The following is a 19,377-nucleotide window of genomic DNA, read 5'->3' on the forward strand; positions in this document are numbered from 1 at the left end:
GTGTACGGCTGGATTTAGTGCGGCTTATTGACTCAGAACAAAATGACTAGGCATGTTGAAATTCAGCAACCCAAACTTTTTACTCATTTTTTTTTTTCATATTTGGAGGATTCTTGACATTAACAAATGCATTAGATGGTTGTCCACTGTAGGTAGGGCTGTACAGATGACAGTCTAGGAGTCTCATTGAGCGTAAAGTAAAGGCCCCCCACACACGTTCGCTGAACCGGTCAATATTGGTGGGATTAGCAGTCAATCTAAGGTGTATGGGGGCGCCAGACTGGGCTGACCGACTAATTCCAATGGCCGATCCTTTTGTTCACCCTGGAGATAAGCCGCCGCCAGACTCCTCTCATGGAGAACACCGGAATTTTCAGCCGAACTGAGTGTTCCTATGTACGCAGTAGTTGGGAACATAGTTGTCGGCCGAACGATGATAGGAAAAGCTAACTAAAACTAATGTGTATGGTGGTCTTAAAGTTCCTGAAATAGGTCACAAAAATATGGAACAGGCTACTGAACAATGCTATTTTTGTGTAATTATGGCAGAATATGTGCCTATCTGCTCTCCTGACATGTCTATTTTGGCAAATATCATATCCCAATAAAATAATAATTATGGAACATTGTCTCATATCACTTTACAGTTTCATTGCTCTTGGAAATGTGCACATTGTCATGAATACAGCATCAAAAGGGTCTAACTAACAGCGTCAAACTGAAAGTCTTGACAAGGGCAATAGTAAACACACATACATACCTGGATGGCATTTATTGCAGGTGCAGAATATGTCCTATGAAGAACCTCCATGTTTTGAAGAAGTTGACTCATTTCCACCAGATAGCTGTGACACTGTGAAAGGTCTGCGGAGCGAAGAACAAACACTACTGCTGTGAAACCCTATCCTGCCAAGTTATTTACTGCTGAACCCAACAGCCCTGAAACCTTCAATTGCTGAGATATGTATCCCTGGCCAAAAAACATGATGCACAAACATCTCTCAATGAGAAGCTTTGATAAAAACCAAAATGACTGAATGTAAAATCTTACACAACCACAGGACATGGACACATTCACACTGTATATGTCTTGCCAAAATGGGGCCAGACCTCATGAGTGGTTTAGGAGGGCAACCTTTTCATAGTGGGTCTGTTTGCTCTCCTAATAAGTCTTGGATTCTTCTTGAAATACTAATTCTGGAGCACATAATTTGGAAACTCTGCTTTCCTGCGTTCCTCAGTTATTAATTTTAGAAATCTATGAAGCTTTAGAGAGGAACTGGCTCTCCTTAAAGGGGTTGTCTGGCCAAGTGATACTGTTGACCTATCCTCTGGATCAATATCAGAATGGTGGGGGTCCAACAAACAGCACCCCATCATTCAGTTGTCACAAGCTCCAGCGGTGGCCGGATGTGTGTCATCCATTGCTGGGTACTGCAGAATAGGTCATACCCAGTAGTGGCCTCTATGTATAGGTCATACCCAGTAGTGGCCTCTATGTATAGGTCATCAATACTACTAAACCAGACAACCCCTTTAAGGATACCAGACAAAGTCTTATTGGCCATGCTGCATAGAAGAAAATATGCAAATTAGAACAAAAACATGCAAGCGAAATACTGTAGACTAGGGCATGCAGGGGGTCCACACTAGGTCTCATCTAACCTTATCTGGGCAAGCTCATTCACTTACACTGGTCCATGAGCTACCCGAGTGGTGCACAGACCGAAAATGCACTCATCTGAATGATGCCTTTTCGGATATGTTCACACATGACAGTTTTGCAGCACTTTTTCTGCCCAATTTTTTTTTCTGTAAGGAAAAAATACTATTTTATAGTGTCCGTAATGTAAATAAGATTTCTAAAACCTCATTCACACGCTGTGTTTTTCTCCCTGCATTTATTTTAAGCCCCTGGGCGTTCTTTTGGAATCCGCAGCCTGTCAATTCTTTCAGTGGTTTTCACCCATTCAAATGAACGGGAAAAAAACCTGCCAATTAAAACGCTGCAAAAACGCACCAAAACTACATATATATTTTTACACAGTGTTTTTCCTGCCAACACGGTCGTTTTTGGTATAGAAAAATCTGCAGCAAAAACACTACGTGTGAACATATCCTTTGGCTACAGACATCAGTTCTCATCCGTGTGCAGACCCATAGAATTTATTGGAACTATTCACACACCCATTTTTATAAGAGACCTGTGTGTCTATTCCAGTAAATGCAGTGCTTGTTGCATTTTTTGCATCCATTTCTGCAGATCAGAGTCGGCCATTCAAGTCTATGGGGATTTGTAGGAAAACAGATGAAAAACTGAAGACATTAGTTTTCCATGCACCATCCACTTTAAATAAATCCATGTTTAAGTAACACTTAAAAATATACAGCCCACACAGTTTTCTCTTTTGTTGATGAAAAAACTTGTAAAGTGATGTGTGAATGTGCCCCCTGGTGTTGTAGGGCCACAACCAGTTGCCAATTTACTTCTATATTTCCAGGAGGAATAGCAGAAGGATGACAGAGAAGAATGCAGAGTTCTAAGAAAAGACGGAGGTCTTACACGGTGGCAATAACTCAGCCTTACAGATGGAGCAGGATTCATTGAAACAGTACATCATGTCCAAAGATGATTATTTTGTAACTTCTGATTCATTGAGGACATTCAAAGCCACTAGCAAAATAAACCCTGAATATTAAAGTACAAGGAAATAAATGCCATGGCGTCACGCTCTCCGCAATTTATTCTGCTCCATCTGTTATACAATACTAAACGGTAATACAATGAAGGGAGTAGAAGTGCTGCCCAGGCAGCTTCTAAATACCCAAGCCGAGCACGTGAAAAATAACCGCACCATTATAAATCAGATTAATTATTTATCGTGCTTTCTTGTGATGGCGCCACAACTTTCTGCAATGTATTTCGGTACCTTTAGCACATTTATCCATATCATCATTAGACTGGAGCCAGGCTGGAACTTTGCTTTCATTATTTAAACAGGAAAAGTTTAGGCCCCCTGCCAGCTTCAGTGAATTCTGCCGGGTGAATTGACTTTCCTGTGATAGTAAGCAAGAAATCACATATTAATGAACTCCTAAGTATCAGTTTGGCAAGAGCTGGATATTCCCAATATATGTCACACCACATTATACATTTAAGACAGCTGAATAATAAAACAGGTCATGAATTATAATTCATTACAGGGAATTTGTCGCCAAGTTTTTGCTATGTAATCAGAGAGCAGCACAATGTATGGGGCAGAGACCTGGATTCCAGCACTGTGCCTTACTTTACTGCCAGCTGCAGTTTGAATTGAAATCTGTTATCTGCTGCAGATCTAGCAGATCTCTGAATGCGGAGCTCTGCTTAACCCCACCCACACCACTGATTTACAGCTTTCTGTGTACACTGTGCATAGGCAGAAAGCTGCCAATCAGTAGTGGGGGCATGGCTTGACTACCAGGCAATAGGTTTACTAGTTCTCTAGTGATAATCTCCAGCTGATAAAACAGTGATTTTCTAAAAACTACACTAAGCAGCCCAGTAAGTGACACCTCACTGGAATTAGGGTCTCTCTGCCTCTTCATCAAGGTGCTCTCAGATTAGGTGGCAAAAACCTGGTGACAGATTCCCTTTAAAGCATATCCAATCTATACTTCACCATCATCATCTAGCAAAAATAGGATTACTTAAAGTGGACCTGTCCCTTGCCAGAAATATGTTTGTTTGCTTATTTTTTAAACCTGGTGTAAATGCCACTTACCAGAGTCTGGCATTTTTTTCCCTGCGCCTCCCTAGCCCCGAGATATAGCCCCCTCTTCCATGTTTCTCAATGTAGCAATTTGTTTGTTAGATTTCAAGCTCAAATTCTTTAAAAAAATTGAAACTTTGTGTTTCTCTGTGTTGGCAGGTGAACTTTCTGGACTTGAACATGACTGAAGACCATCACTGAAAATTATATACATGTGGCTCAGGGGATATAAAAGATTGGGGATCTCTGGTCTATATCTTGTATGTTTCTGCACATATAACTAGCTTATTGGGAGGCTATGTAGAGCAGGGTTCCCCAACTCCAGTCCTCAAGGCCCACCAACAGGTCATGTTTTCAGGATTTCCTTAGTATTGCACAGGTGATAATTCCATCATCAGCACAGGCAATAGTTACATCACCTGTGCAATACTAAGGAAATCCTGAAAACATGACCTGTTGGTGGGCCTTGAGGACTGGAGTTGGGGAACCCTGATGTACAGCACATAAAACATATGGTACAGAGCAAGAAGAGTGCTCCTTGTAAAGCTGGGGCGGCAGGAGAGATCTGACACATTTACTCAGCTAGAACATGTCAGATACAAGCATAAGGCAGAAGTGACCCAATGTAATGAAAAGCTCGTCAAACTACAGGACAAGGAGTCGAATAAAAGAAAAATGCACAAGTAAACGGCTAAAAATACACAACTAAAAAAGCCAAAAATGAATAACTAAACAGCTAAAAATGCATAACTAAATTTGCCAAAAAATGCACAACTAATCTGCTAAAAATGCATAAATAAATAGCCAAAAATACAAGAATAAACAGCCATAAATCATAGCTAAACAATTTCCTAATAATGATGAATACAATAAATATAGGGTTTCTCCCATCTCAGCTTGTTGATGGATAAGACTGGAGTACCTGCGTCCATGTGCCGGTCCGGAGCTGGGGCTATGGAGACAGCTAAGGGCAGCTGCATTGCGCTGTTGGCATAACTTTCATGGGCATAAATAGGAGTTATGGACACAGCTTGGCACAGTGAGCTACTCCATTTTTGTATATCCTATTCAATTAAATGGGAGATATGGAAATAGTTGAACTCGCCTGTTTTTGTAGACCCCATTCCAGTGGCCGCCACATGGACGCAGTAATTCCAGCCTCATCCATGAACGGCTGAGAAGGTGTATCACTTTTAAACACTGTAGTTACTTGCACAAAGTTTAACCTTTTTATTTTTCCTCCTGGTTTCGATGGCTGGGTGTATACATAGTGGCCATAGCTCAGTCTGTATATGCCCCCTTCACTTTCTACGTATATTGCAATAAGAACAGCTCTGTGCAGCAACCAAAGAGGCCCCCATCATTTGGCCGCTAATATTAACATCTATTGGATAAAGCGGTAATGTGATGAAGCCACACGTCCACTGTTCAGAGAGGATCTCCATACAATGTACAGAGAAAGCAAAGCAAGCAACGGGACAACAAAGCCATCACTGCAGAGCTTACTGTGACCAGCTGAGGACAGAAAATGGAAACATTTCTAATAAAAAATAAATTAGTTAAATGTATTCACATTCTTGGCGATATTGCTAAAAACATATTGTACCCCAAACAACCCTTTATATCATAGAAAGGCTTAGCGGTAAGTTCTACTTAACACGGAATAGTACTAGTATTACCGCTCATAGGCGGGACAGGGCAGATCACATACCTGTGGACTGGAGATGGGGTCAAAACTGGAAGCGGATTCTGTGGCTGAGAGAAGTGGGTAGAACGGAGCATTTATATCATGGGGAAACACAGAAATTTCATTCTGACGAAAAAGGCGGTGGTCACGGAGCTTCAGTACCCAGTCCTCAAAGACCTCCGGAGGTTTCACCTGTAGAAAACCACAGAAAAATAAACAACATGAAAAAAGGAAAGTAGTGACATAAAAGGCTAAAAACTAAAACTAAAATAAAGTTAAAAGGTCTGTTATGTTGCTTCCATAATTGTAGTCAGATGGCTAGTTAATCCATCTTTTTTAGGGAAGCTGGGGGGCAAAAAATATGGCAGCTGTTACAGCTACTACATGAGGCATCGCCTAACACTTCTGGACTCTTGAAGCAGATTTCTCTGATACAGATATGTTATAAAGTTTTTTATTATCATGTGCACTATTGATTTATGGAAAAAAAGCAAAAAAAAAAACAACAGACAGGCAATCTTTAAAGAGGATGGGACAGTCCCTGTCTACATGCCCTGTTAGGACCAGATTGAAGAGTTACTGGTTTAGGCAGCATTCACACGTTCAGTATTTGGTCAGTATTTTACCTCCGTATTTGTAAGCCAAAATCAGGAAAGGGTGAAAAATACAGAAGTGGTGACTTGTTAGTATTATACTTTACCTCTGATTTTGACTTACAAATACGGATGCAAAATACTAACCAAATACTGAACGTGTGAACGTGACCTTAAAGTAGCTCCTGCTCTGGCAGACCCAGCCAGTTTCATACATTACATATCAGTGTTCCTCAACTCCAGATCCCAACTCAACAGATCAGGTTTTCAGGATTTCCCTAGTATTACACTGGTAATGATAACTTCACCTGTACTATACTAAGGTACTAAGGAAATCCTGAAAACATGATCTGTTAGTGGGTGTTAGGACTGGAGTTGAGGAACACTGCATGACAGGCGAAGTCTTTCAATTTAATTGTCAGCATGTATTGATATATTTTCCTAGATTCAGTTTAAGAAACTTGACCTACTGTGTTTCGCCAGCTTCTATTTAAAGAGGACTTGTCAGCAGGATTTAGCACTATAAAGTAAAGGTATGACGATAATGTTGTTATTACACTGATTAAATTGATACCTTTGTTGAAGGAATCCGATCAGTAGTTCTTTTTTAATCATGGTTTTAAGTTTTCTTCTAATGAAGTCTTCTTTGCATTGGGGTTGGCCTGGGGGGTAATTGGGTTTTCTGCTCTGGCCTCTCTCCCTGCCTCCTGTGTTTCTACAGGTCACTGATTATTCAGTGACCTACCTCAGTTTTGAAATTTGAGGCAGACACGGACCGCCGCCATCATAGGTTGGGCGGTCCGTGCGCAGTGTGAGATTTCACATATGGTCTTTGGGACTTCAACAAAATGGTGCAGACACATGTGCAGATCTAGATCTCAGCTCAGATCTCGATCCGCACATGTGCCGACTCTAGCACAGTTTTATTAAAGACACAACGTGAAATCTCACACTACACACGGACCGCCCAACCAATGATGGTGGTGGTGCAAAAGGCCCACCCCAATGCACAGAAGACGTCATCAGAAGAAAACTTAAAATCACAATTAAAAAAGAAACACTGATCGGATTCCTTCAACAAAGGTATCAATTTGATCAGTGTAATAACACCATCATGGCCATACTTTTACCTTATGGTGCTAAATCCTACTAACAGGTTCCATTTAAAAAGGCCTTTTCTTCATGAAAACTTGTTTCTTTATAGCCACATAGATGGTAGTGGTCAGAGCACTAAAGCCCCTTCACAGTTTTTTATTGCACAGCAGCTCACCAGAAACCCGTGCATGGAACCGCAACAAAAATACATTCAAGAGAAGCCGGTGGTCAGGGAAAATTCTGTAAGAGCCCAGAATGTGGCCTGTTTATTCCGGCCACCCACCAATAATAAATAAAAAATAGCACAACTTTACATGCAAGTTGAGTGGGCAAGTGTGAATCAGGCTAGGGTGAGCATGGTGGGTGGTGGCGGCCCAGCGTTCACCCATATAACACCCACAGGTGGGGCTAGCAGTTTATCCCCTCATATGCTGCAGTTAGTTTAATCATGGGATTGCCAATGGAATTTGTGATATTTGTGGCCTTATAAAGGCATTTGTATCTGCCGTCCTTGTACTTTCATGCCAGGTAAGGCTTCATAAAAAATTGCTAAAATGAGACATGTGATCCACTAGAGCCTACGACTAGCGGCAGTGTCACATGCATGTCCCTATGTCGTCATTTGCTTTGTGATGTTATTACTTACGCAGGAAGTAGAGACCAACGTGGGACCAGTGTCAGAAACAGAACGGCAAAGGGTCGATAAGTGAAGTATATTACTTTTTTATTCTTTTACACTATTCTGAGTGATTTTTAAGCTAATTTCCCTTTCCTGGAAAATCTCTAATTGATTGATCTAAAAGGCAGAATAATTTGTTTGTAAAGAAAATTCTCCAAAGACATCCACAGGGGAAAATTGGTGACAGAGCAAGCGGTATAATTCCTTCATTTTATTTATTGAAAGCCCCAGTGTATTTCTAATGGTCCGGAGCCCTGTGTGTGCATTTAAAAAGAACAATTTTTATTTTTTAGCTACAATCGGCGTTAAAAGCCATCTGGTTGGATTCAGTGAAGGGTAAATCACGGAGACTAACTTGCTGTTTTCCCACCTGCTCTGGCTCATAATTTGAGAGCGTTCATAAATTTGTTTACTAGCGGAGAGCGTCAGTGAATGAAATCACACAGAAATGTGTGCACAAGATCATCTGTTAGCTGACACATGCCAACTTCCTTCTGATGAATCTACCAAGATAAAAAAGCGGTAAAAGAATTGCTGACATTATGGTTGTCATAATACATTTGATGAGAGATGCCAAACTTCATCTGTTTTATTGATGAAGATGAAATGCTTGAATACAGAATGGTGAACAGCTACTATTAAAGTACACCCAACCACCTCTCCTCTCAAACCACAAAAAAAAAACCCAGAAGACCCTACAGAGGGGAGATCATTTCAGCTCTGGGTGCACTAAAATTCTAAAATTATTCAGATTAAATTCAGGGGATTAAAGGACACCTGTCTCTTAACAAGCCTGCTAGATCTGCTAGTGTCACGATTTATAGCTGTGTGAAAAAAGATTTATTACTTGAAACTTGTTGATTGAAACATTAAGAGTCCAGTGGGCGGTCTTATCAGTGATTGACAGCCTTTGTTACAGGACTTTGATTTTGACTGCCCACTAAACTTAAAAGTTTAGGTGCAAGGAAAAAATGAGGCACTCACCACTTCACATTAAAATGGCACTTTACTGTGGTCCCATAAAAAAGAACATGGAGACAAAAGTGTGACAGCAGTTTCGCGTGTGAATCACGCTTCCTCCTGAGCCGCAAAACAGCGGTCAGACACTTGTCTCCACATTCTCTTTTGTGGAACTGCAATAAAGTGACATTTTAACGCAAAGTGGAGAGTGCCCCATTTTTCTCCTTGCACCGTATTCACAATTGGACTGTTTCATAGTGAGCACTATCAGATCAGTTTTTGCTGCAAGTCATCTGTTTAAAGATTACCATTGGAAATTGCAGAGTGTCTCTAGAAAGAAGACAATCCAAAAAGCTCATGGGACACGGTTGACATGTATTATATGCACCACTTCTAATTGACTACAGAGGTTCAACAATGGTACTGATGCCAGCAATCGCGCAAACTCATATAAACCAAAAGCAGTAGGTGACCATAGCACAACCGGTCAAAAAGTGCATCTATAATTGGGTAACAAAAGAAAAATCTTTTGTCACTGGACTTCAGGAAATATTAAACTAACACTGAACCGTATAAGTATGTATGGGAGATTCATTTAGTTTCTCATTAATTATAAGGAGCAACTACTGGTGGCATAGGATTTTTTTTCTATGGTGATTACATAGGTTTCACATTAGGCTGTGCACTTAGTGAAAATACCTTTAGGTGGTATATATGTTCTTCAGTATCCAGATCAATGCACTTCGTTGATTTCTTTACAGACATCACAGATAGCCCAACATCAATGCAGCCATGTAGTTTACCCTTTTCAATCTAGAAATACAAATACATTACACATATATATAAAACACAATTTAGATATTCTGCCTCTAAAACATAGATGTTATCTATATAGTATTGTGTGCGTGTATGTGTGTGTGGGAGTGCCTGCGCCTGAGCGTGGCGGTGCCTGCGCCTGAGCGTGGCGGTGCCTGCGGCGGTGCCTGCGCCTGAGCGACGCAGTGCCTGCGTCTGAGCGTGGCAGTGCCTGCGTCTGAGCGTGGCAGTGCCTGCGTCTGAGCGTGGCAGTGCCTGCGTCTGAGCGTGGCAGTGCCTGCGTCTGAGCGTGGCAGTGCCTGCGTCTGAGCGTCGCAGTGCCTGCGTCTGAGCGTCGCAGTGCCTGCGTCTGAGCGTCGCAGTGCCTGTGTCTGTGTGTGTAGAAATATCCAAAATACTTTTGTTTTGTAGTCATGAAAACTTACTTCAATCGGACCCTTGGCATACTTCAAAATCCCTTTGTCCAAGTAGAAGTATCTCTAAAAGGAAAGCAGCAGAATGTAAAGCCTTCAATGCTGGTCATGAGAGTTAACTGTATGATAACACCAATTCACACTGAAAGTGTTGTTCACTCCTGAGTAAATTTTTAGCAAGCAGTGCAGCCTGCCTAAAAATTTGAGCTCTGAATCATCCCACCTACACCAATGATTGGCAGATTTCTGCCGATGTACAGTGTATACAGAAAGCATCCAATCAGTGGTGTGGGGCAGGATTATACAGAGCTTATGAATATTCTTGACTACCTGGCAGCGTGTTTACTTGTCCTCTAGTGATAATCTTCTACTGATAAAACAGTGATTTTATTAAAACAACAGAAAGCAGCTCAGTAAGTGACACATCACTGTTATCAGGACTTCTTCCACTACATTATGCTGCTCTCAAATTAGGTGGCAACAACCCTGTGACAGCTTCCCTTTAAGTATACTGAGCCACTGTTACAATATATTAATGCATATTTTTAAAAGGTAATCTGTCAGCAAGATGGAACCCCGCAAATTATTTCTATGCACACGTAGCTCTTTCAAAGACAAACCAGCAATACCTTTACATGGCCAGACCTTTCGGTCGTTAAAAAGAAATCAGCATTTAAATTGATATTAAAATGAGGCTGAGGAACTATAGTAGATCTGAAGTTTCTGTCACTCCAGCTCTATTTTCTGCCTAGCATCCCCTCCTCCTGTTTGACTGACGGCACCTTTGCTTGAAGTCACCTTTGCTGTCCGTCAAGCAGGAGACGGCTTCTTTGGATGGGAAATAGAGCTGGAGTGACCGCAGCTACAGATCTATCATAGATATGATTTATTAGTTCAAAAGGCATTGCTGGACTTCTCTTTGACAGAGCTACATGAGCATATAAATAATTTGAGGGGGGGGGGGGTGAAATCCTGTTGATAGACTCCCTCCTAGTCCACTGATGTATTGCTTCACTTTCACTTCAATTTCCTTCCTTTGGTCAAAAACATTGTAGCACAGCCCGTGCTGTAAACCCAGCCATCTCTGGAAATGGCACATAGACAGAGTATTGCCGTCTCAGCAATAAAAGGCTGACATGGGAATACCCCTTTAAGAGGTTAAAAAATATTTATGTATATTAGTGTCGAATAAACTTAAAAATGACATTGCTTTCCTGATCTTCTCCTATTATTACATTATGGTCGCTGCATTTAAGAGGTTGAATTTAAAATTCTGCTGTTCCCTCGTTTCACGACCTCAGAAATCGCTGGAGCGCCTAGAAGTCACAGGTTTCTAAAAAGCATATGGTGGTCAACATATTTATAACGGTCATTTTTTATTACACAAAAATCAAACATCTTAAGGATACAACTGCTTGGGACGTATTTGCTGCAATAGAAAATATCACTGCGGTTTTAACGTTGCAAATGCTGCGGACACACCACTGCATCGCAAAGGGCGAAATCCAGGGTGAATATCTGCTGCTTAAAAGGGTTCTCCAGGCTTTTGATACTGATGACTTATCTTCAGAATAGTTCTATAATATCAGATGAGTGGGAGCCAACACCCGTCACCCCTCTGATTAGCTGTTATTAGCTCTGTTGGTGGCCGGATGTAAAAACATAGAAAAGAACTGTGCAGCTCCATTCAACATGTAGTAGCCACTGCCAAGTACAGGAGATCACCTCCTATTCTTCAGAATGTCAACATCCAGCTGCCACCGGAGCTGCAAGAAGCTGACTGATGGGGGGTGCCGGGTGCCATGCCTCCACCGATCTGATAAGCAGAGGATAGGTAATAAATATCATATGCTCAGAGACCTCCTTTAAATTGACAGGTAGCAGATGTTAAAATAGCAGCATTGCTCCAATTGCACTGCAGGTTTTCTCTGCAGCATATGGGTGAAATGACAAAATCTCATCCATGGCACTGTTACTCTAACATAGAACTTATTTTATGTCCAGATATCTGCTGTGTATTCAACCCATGTGGAAACACCCTAGGGGTATGTATGCACTGAGTTGTTTTTTTAGAATATTTTTGGGGCAAAAATGGAGAAGGAACTCTCCAAATACACCTCAAATGCTCAACTTTTCAAAAACTTGGATGGTCTCCAACAATTCAACAAAAGAAAAGACTCAGTGTGAACACACGCTAAGGCTATGTGCCCACGATGCAGAAATGCTCAGGATTTTTTCCTGAGCGTTTCTGCATCTCCCTGGTAGAAAAAAACGCATGCGGATTGTACATGAGTTTTCCTGCCAGGGACATGCGGAAATGGAGCGTTATTCACTGACATTTCCGCATGCGGGTTGACAAGCGCTTTCCAAGCGATTAGCATCACTTGGAAAGTGCTTGTGACAACTAGGTCACACTATATAAATCCATGCAAACTGCATGGATTTATATAGTGTGACCGAGAGAGTGGTTAAAAATAAAAATATAAATATATACTTACCCTCCGATGGCCCGCGCTGTCTTGCTTCACTCGGTGCCGGCAGCAGTGGATTGAAAGACCTGCCGATGTCAGCGTCGCGTGACCCGTCACAAGACTCTTGAAGTCAGCGCAGGTCCTTCAATCCACTGCAAAATGCCGGGAAGCGAGGAGGAGCGCAGCGCAGGCCGCCAGAAGGTAAATATACATTTATTTTTTATTTTATTCTTTTTTTACAGATTTTTTTAATGGTACCTGGGTGTGGATGAGACTCTCCTCTCCTCTCCACCCAGGCACCATCTGCACATTAGAATGCGCCAATTATGCAAGTACAGATGCAGTCTTGCGGAATTGGCGCAATCTAATGCAAGTCAATGGCGACGAAAACGCAGCATTTCCGCAAAATAATTGGTAGTGCTGCGCTTTTTTCCGCAATGATAATCCGCAGCGGAAATTTCCGCAGCATGTGCACAGCACATGCGGATTATCATTGGGGAACATTGCTGCCCTTCTACAATGCGTTTTTAATGCGTTTCCGCAGCTGCAAAAACGCTGCAGAAACGCATTAAAAATGCATCGTGGGCACACAGCCTAATCATTGTTAGATGTGAATAGATAAGCAAACAATAAACACATATCAAAACCGAACAAGTGAAGCAAAGCATATATAAAGTTACTATAAGTTTACAGTGAACTGCAAAACAGAACAAAAAAGGTGGAGATAGATTATTACAAAAATAGAAAGACAAAGTTCGGCCGCATCTTTTTTTTTTTTTAATTCATTTATTAAACAGCAATAATAATAAAAAAAAGTACACGTTTTGTATATAACCAATATAACGTATACACACGCATCATAATAATTATAAGAAAACAGCAAGTTTGTATAATGATTTATTTGTATAAACTTCAATTCCGCAAGTCCATATTATTTTGAGAGGCTTATGGAACAATTGAGGAGTAATTAAAAGACTCATTATTCAGATTTATATGTTTGGTTAAACATAATTCAGAATGATACAATACATCCAACATAGCTATCATTTTTAAGAACAAAAAAAACTAAGACTATCCTGCTGCCAAGAGCGATTTCGACATTGTTAATAAAATTATGATACTATCAAGTGTGAGAGTCAATGTATTCTTTACTACAGCTATTATAATGGTACCGGACCATTATCGACGTGTTGATATAGCAAGGTGAGATGAGTTCCACACATCCCAAATCTTATTGAATTTCCCCAAGCAGCCTCTATTCTGATACGTTGTCCGCTCGTAAGGTATAATGGAGTTTACCAGCTCAATCCAAGCTCTGAGAGATGGATGTAAATCATCCAGCGTAGGGTCAATATTTTCCTAGCTAAGAAAAGAGTCTTCCGCAGGAAAATTTTAACATGATATCCCCATATCTCTTCATCTAGCACACCAAATAAGCATACTAACGGATTAAGCGGAACAGGAGTAGATATAAGGGAGGTTAACATCGAAGTTACCTCGTTCCAAAAGGATAGGATAACTGGACATCTCCACACCATATGTATAAAATCCGCATCCATTGAATGGCATCTTAAGCATTCTGAAGTTTGAGACCGTTCCATTCTGAATAACAATAAAGGGGTCAGGTATGATTGGTGTACTATATATAATTGGGTCATTTTGTTATTAGCCGATGGGGACACCTTGGTTGGAGTTTCAAGAATCTTCTACCAATCTTCATCTTGGATATCAGGAACGAGGAGTTTCCATTTTTCTCTTACTGTCAATAAAGTAGAATCAGTACTCACCGATAACATGTATGTATATAAAGTGGAAATAAGACCTTGTGATTTAAGGATCCCTATTAAAGGGAAAGATGATATTGTTTGAGTTGTATTTATGTTACGAAAGTGTGATTGAATTGCTGATCTGAGCTGTAGGTAGCAAAAAAATTGGGGCCTAGGGATTCTGTATTTAGTTTGTACTTGTTCAAAGGCCATTAAGACACTGTGATCATATAAATCTTTAACCAAGGAAACATTATGTGAGATCCAGAATTAAGTGGATGGGTGGTTTAGTAGCACTGGGAAGTATTATTCCATAATGGCATTTCAGCTATGTCGTCATCAAAGCGAATCACTTTTTTAATTTGTCTCCAGACTGATCGTGCCAATCGGAGTAAGGGTAATAATCTAGGGGTATTAGGTTTATCTGTTTCTAAAAAACCCAACAGGCAATCGACTTTTGCAGCATGGGCCAAATGGCTCTCTGAATTAGGTAGGTAATTATTGGGCATGCACTTACTCAAAGCTTTGATTTGCCCAGCCAAATAATACAAAAAGAAATCCGGCAGTGCCGCTCCTACCATTTGTTTAGATCTATGTAAGGTGGACAATTTAAGTTTGGGTCTAGTCTTCCCCCTTATAAAGGACGAGATTAATGAATTTAGGTTTGAGAAGAAACATTTAGGAATCAATACTGTACTATGCTGGAGGGAATAACTGAGCTTTGGAAGTAGAATCATTGTAATCAGGTTTATACGTCCTGAGACAGATAACGGTAATTTACTCCAAATGGCAAATTTAAGCTTGGCGAGTTCTAACAACGGGAGAATATTAAATTGTAAACCGAGTCTGCTGTGTTTTGGTATATTTATTCCTAGATATTTAAAATTAGATACAATAGGCAGTGGGGATAACGTTTCAAGGTGATCCATTGGATCCTGGGAAAGAGGCATTAAAGCGGATTTATCCCAGTTTATGTATAATCCCGAATATTTACTACATTTGTCTATAGTGGTAATCACATGTGGTAATGTTTCTTCTACTTTATCCATAAATATCACCATGTCATCAGCATATAAGCCAATAGTGTCTAAACGGTCTGCTATAGTTATACCCATAACGGCTGGAGTGGATCTTATACGTATCGCTAGTGCTTCGATTGCAAGAGCAAAGAGGGCAGGGGAGAGGGGACATCCTTGACGTGTTCCTCTTGCCAAAGAGAACGACCCTGATATAGAATTGTTTATAATTATTCGGGCTTTTGGTTTCATACATATTGCGCAAATCCACTTCCGAAATTTAGGACCGAATTCATATTTTTGTAAACATGCAGATAAAAAGGACCACTCAATGGAATCAAAGGCCTTAGCTGCATCCTGCGAGGCCAGGGCCCAATTATCATCTGTCACCAGAGAACTGTACTGAACTACTGATTGAACTCTCCTGATGGTAATATATGTATTCTTCCCGGGCATAAAACCGGTCTGGTCTGGGTGTATTATTTCAAGCATCACCGAGTTTAGTCTAGTGGCCAGGATTTTAGTGAAAATTTTGTAATCCACATTTACCAACACTATGGGGCGGTATGACCCACATTCGAGGGGATCTTTCCCTTCTTTCTTAAGCATTATTATATTTGCTTCATAAAAGGAGTCTGGTAAAGAACCTTCCTCCCAGGTCCTCTAAAACACTTTTAGAAGGAGTGGTGCCAAAATATCCCGATATTTCCTATACATTTCTATAGGAAATCCATCTGGCCCAGGTGCCTTCCCTGAAGCCATATCCACTATAGCTCTATTTATCTCCTCTATAGTAAAATCAGCATCCAGAAAGGCTTGTTGAGTGGGGCTTAACGTGGGAAACTTTATGTCTGAAAAATATTCCAGACACCTTTGGAGCTACATAGTGTTTTATAGTAATCATGAAAACATTGGAGTATGTCATCTGTTGAGGTTACTATCGAGTTATCTGGTTTTCGAATTTGAAGTATGGTGTTAGATGTGTTATGCTGGCGTACTATAAATTCCAGTAGTTTACTGGACTGGTTCCCTAATTCAAAATATGACTGGAGAGTAAAGAATAATTTACGCTTAGATTTGGTGTCCATATATTGGGTATATAACCTATAAGAGTACAACCACTCAATTCTATTTTCATTTGTTTGATTAGTAATATAAGTTGTTTCCGAATCCCTCAGTCATTTTTCAATTTCATCATCATCCTTTGATGTCACCCGTTTAATATAAGATATTGTAGAAGATAAACATCCTCTTAAATATGCTTTAAGGGCATCCCAGAACAAGTTAATATTTCGGGGTTCAGGGTGAGATGAAATGTAACAATCCAAATGATCTAGAGTTCTATCGTTGGAGCCTATCAATTTCAGCCAGAATGGGTTTAGCTTCCAAGATAAATTCTGATTTGTTTGGCCAAACCTGAGTTTAATTATTATCGGACTATGATCTGAAATACCCCTGTTACCATGTTCCACATCCCACACCCACATTGCCAAGTTACTGGATACAAATATATAGTCTATACGGGATAAAGTGCGTCTAGTGGACGAGTGCAAGTATATGCTCTCACATCAGGATGACGTACCCTCCACAGATCCAACCAACCATTGCCTTCCATGAACATTGATAACTGGGATGGAGAGGAGGTCACCCCGGAGGCTCCGTCATCCAATCTGAGTCTATCAAGACCGTTGTCCATGACAAAGTTAAAATCTCCCATGCACATAACATGTGCATCCAGATAATTTAGGGAAAAGCTTACAGCCTTCTTAAGAACTGTCATATTAGCTGGGGGCGGGTTATAGATACACATTATGACTTAAACTTTCAGATTTACGATGCATGCACAAAAATAAAGCGTCCCTCAGTCTCTCCGAGCCTCTTTGACCTCCCATCTAACGTCTTTGTGTATTAACAAGGACACCCCTCTAGAGTAACTGGTGTGAAATGCATGCATGGACCATTGCACCCATGGTTTCTGCACATAGCGAGCCGAATCTCTGGTCAGGTGTGTTTCAACCAAAGCTACAATGTGACGATGATGATGCTTAATCTGGGAAAAAACCTTAATTCTCTTTCGAGGAGATTTGAGACCCCTCACATTCCAGGTCATACATATAACTTCAGATCCCATGTTCTCCTATCCAGATATGATGTACATTGTCACACGGGTTAAATTTTGCAGGCAACTTAATTAGTGTCTTAGCAGCAGTATCTATATAAACATTAACTATCAAAACTAAAACAAGAGAGAACAAAATAAAGTTCAAGAAGGAGCACAATCTCATGCTCCTGTCATATTCCAAAAAGAGGGTACCTTCACTGAACACAGTGTCCGGTATTGTTGTTCTATTGGACGCTGGAGGAAAGAGCTCCTATCATTACAAATATTGAGAGAGTTAAATTTCGTATGCACATACATAGGGACGGCGGCAAACAAATCAGGGCTACTTTCCATTTGCTCCTGGGTGGGACCGCAGCCATTCCACGGCCTCCGCTGGGGTTGTAAAAAATATGGAGGAACCCTCAAACAATTCGGAGTCGAGCTGGGTAGGTCATTGAATACAGAATATTCCTTTCTCTGAGTTGTTTCTTGTCCTCCATGAATTGAGCCCCTTGTTTCTGAAGCTCCATAGAGAAATCCGGGAATATTGATATTGTGGCATTGTTGAATTTAATGGGACTTTTTTGCCGTGCCACACGGAGCATAGTGTCCCTGTCCCTGCAATTTAAGAGGCGTGCCAGAAAAGGTCGCGGTGGAGTGCCCGGGGGGAGAGGTCTTGTGGGGACCCTATGAGCCCTTTCCACAGCAAGAACTCATCCCCTAAAGTGTCCTTGAGCCAGCTTTCCAAGAATTGCTCAGATCGCTGACCTTCCGAGCGTTCTGGTAATCCAATGATTTCGGATATTATTCCGGCGCATTCTATTCTCCAAGTCACCCGCCTTCTGCCTCCAGTCATTTATGGAACCAGCCACCTTCGTCAATTTAGTCTCCATAGTTGCAAGGTTATCCTCCAGGTGGGACACTCTTGATTCGACTTCCGTGATGAGCCCCCCCATGGCTTGCATATCCTGTCGGAGACGTCCCACTTCAGAATGCACCTCCTCTATTTTCCCAGTCAGGGATGTCCTAGTTAAAGATATGGCTTGCATTAATTGTTCAGATGCCTGTCTCAGAGTTAAATCTTCTTGATCTCCACCTTCTTCACTGTCAGAAGCACAATTTTTACGTTGGTCTGCAGCTTTAACATTTAATGGGTTATTTCTGAGAGATCGTGAGTTGTCTGGGGGTCAGTTCTTGCAAACTCTTTTAGCTTTTCAGCCACACCCGAACTCTTTGAGCGGCTCATAGTTAACGTTTATGAGAAACAGTAAGATGGTTAGGTATATTCTCTTCTTCCCTAGCTCCCAACTGAAGTAGTACTTTTATGAGATGCAAGTACAGTTTTCCTGGTTTACTAATAATGTGAAGCAGTACAGACAGTCTTAAGCAGAGTAATAGAGCAAAAACTGGCATGGATTTCAGCAATGTAGAGAGAGTCAATATAGTCTGGTTAGTGAGCTTTATGACTAGCCCAGTCTGCTGTGCAGGTCTTTTTGCAGATATGATATGTTTCTCTGTCAGCAGGCTGCTGCGTCATCTATGGCTCCAGCCTCAGGGGACTGGGAAAGTGAAAGCACAGAGATCGACTCCAGCAAGAAGTCTAATCTACTGCCCTGCCAGCAAATTGTTATACCAACTATGACCCCAGCCTCTGAGCGGTGAATGCAAAGTATAAGAGTCCTGTAGCAGACCTCAGCGTGCGGTCTGGCGTACTGCGCTGTCAGCAGACTGCCGTAGCAACCGCCGCCCCAGTTCTGAGCAAAGGAGGTGATAGTGAAAGCACTAGTACAAGTACAATGGCGGGCGCTAGCACGCGGTCTATGTCATTGATGAGGGAGCGTGGGGCTCATTTTTCAGAGCTCACACCGCGTTTTCCTCCCTGTATATCTCTGTGAGTCCGGTGCGCCATCCAGCTAGCCACTCCTGAGGTGGATTCTTCCTTGCTGTGCCGCCAACTGCTGAAGCGCGCAGCAGCAAATAGCCGCCTTCTTCTGCTGGCTCTGTCTCCCACTTGGGTTCTCCTGCATC

The 19,377-nt window shown here is 41.3% G+C and overlaps 1 protein-coding gene across 5 annotated transcripts in view; it reads right to left on the reverse strand.

Moving 5' to 3' along the window:
- The window catches only part of OSBPL3 (oxysterol binding protein like 3), a 186,645-nt gene that overhangs the window by 41,923 nt on the left and 125,345 nt on the right, over positions 1 to 19,377 (reverse strand). For all 5 annotated transcript variants that reach the window (XM_073677876.1, XM_073677873.1, XM_073677877.1 and 2 more), the window contains 5 exons: positions 10,008 to 10,061; positions 9,466 to 9,579; positions 5,464 to 5,631; positions 2,931 to 3,057; positions 761 to 864 (listed from right to left, as the gene is read on the reverse strand). In XM_073677876.1, the coding sequence (XP_073533977.1) occupies positions 761 to 864; positions 2,931 to 3,057; positions 5,464 to 5,631; positions 9,466 to 9,579; positions 10,008 to 10,061 (567 nt within the window). The remainder of the gene's footprint in view (positions 1 to 760; positions 865 to 2,930; positions 3,058 to 5,463; positions 5,632 to 9,465; positions 9,580 to 10,007; positions 10,062 to 19,377) is intronic.

The sequence above is a fragment of the Phyllobates terribilis genome, unplaced genomic scaffold (assembly GCF_046119375.1).
Source record: "Phyllobates terribilis strain yellow unplaced genomic scaffold, ASM4611937v1 Scaffold_4__5_contigs__length_816908805, whole genome shotgun sequence".
NCBI classification, from domain to species: Eukaryota; Metazoa; Chordata; class Amphibia; order Anura; family Dendrobatidae; genus Phyllobates; species Phyllobates terribilis.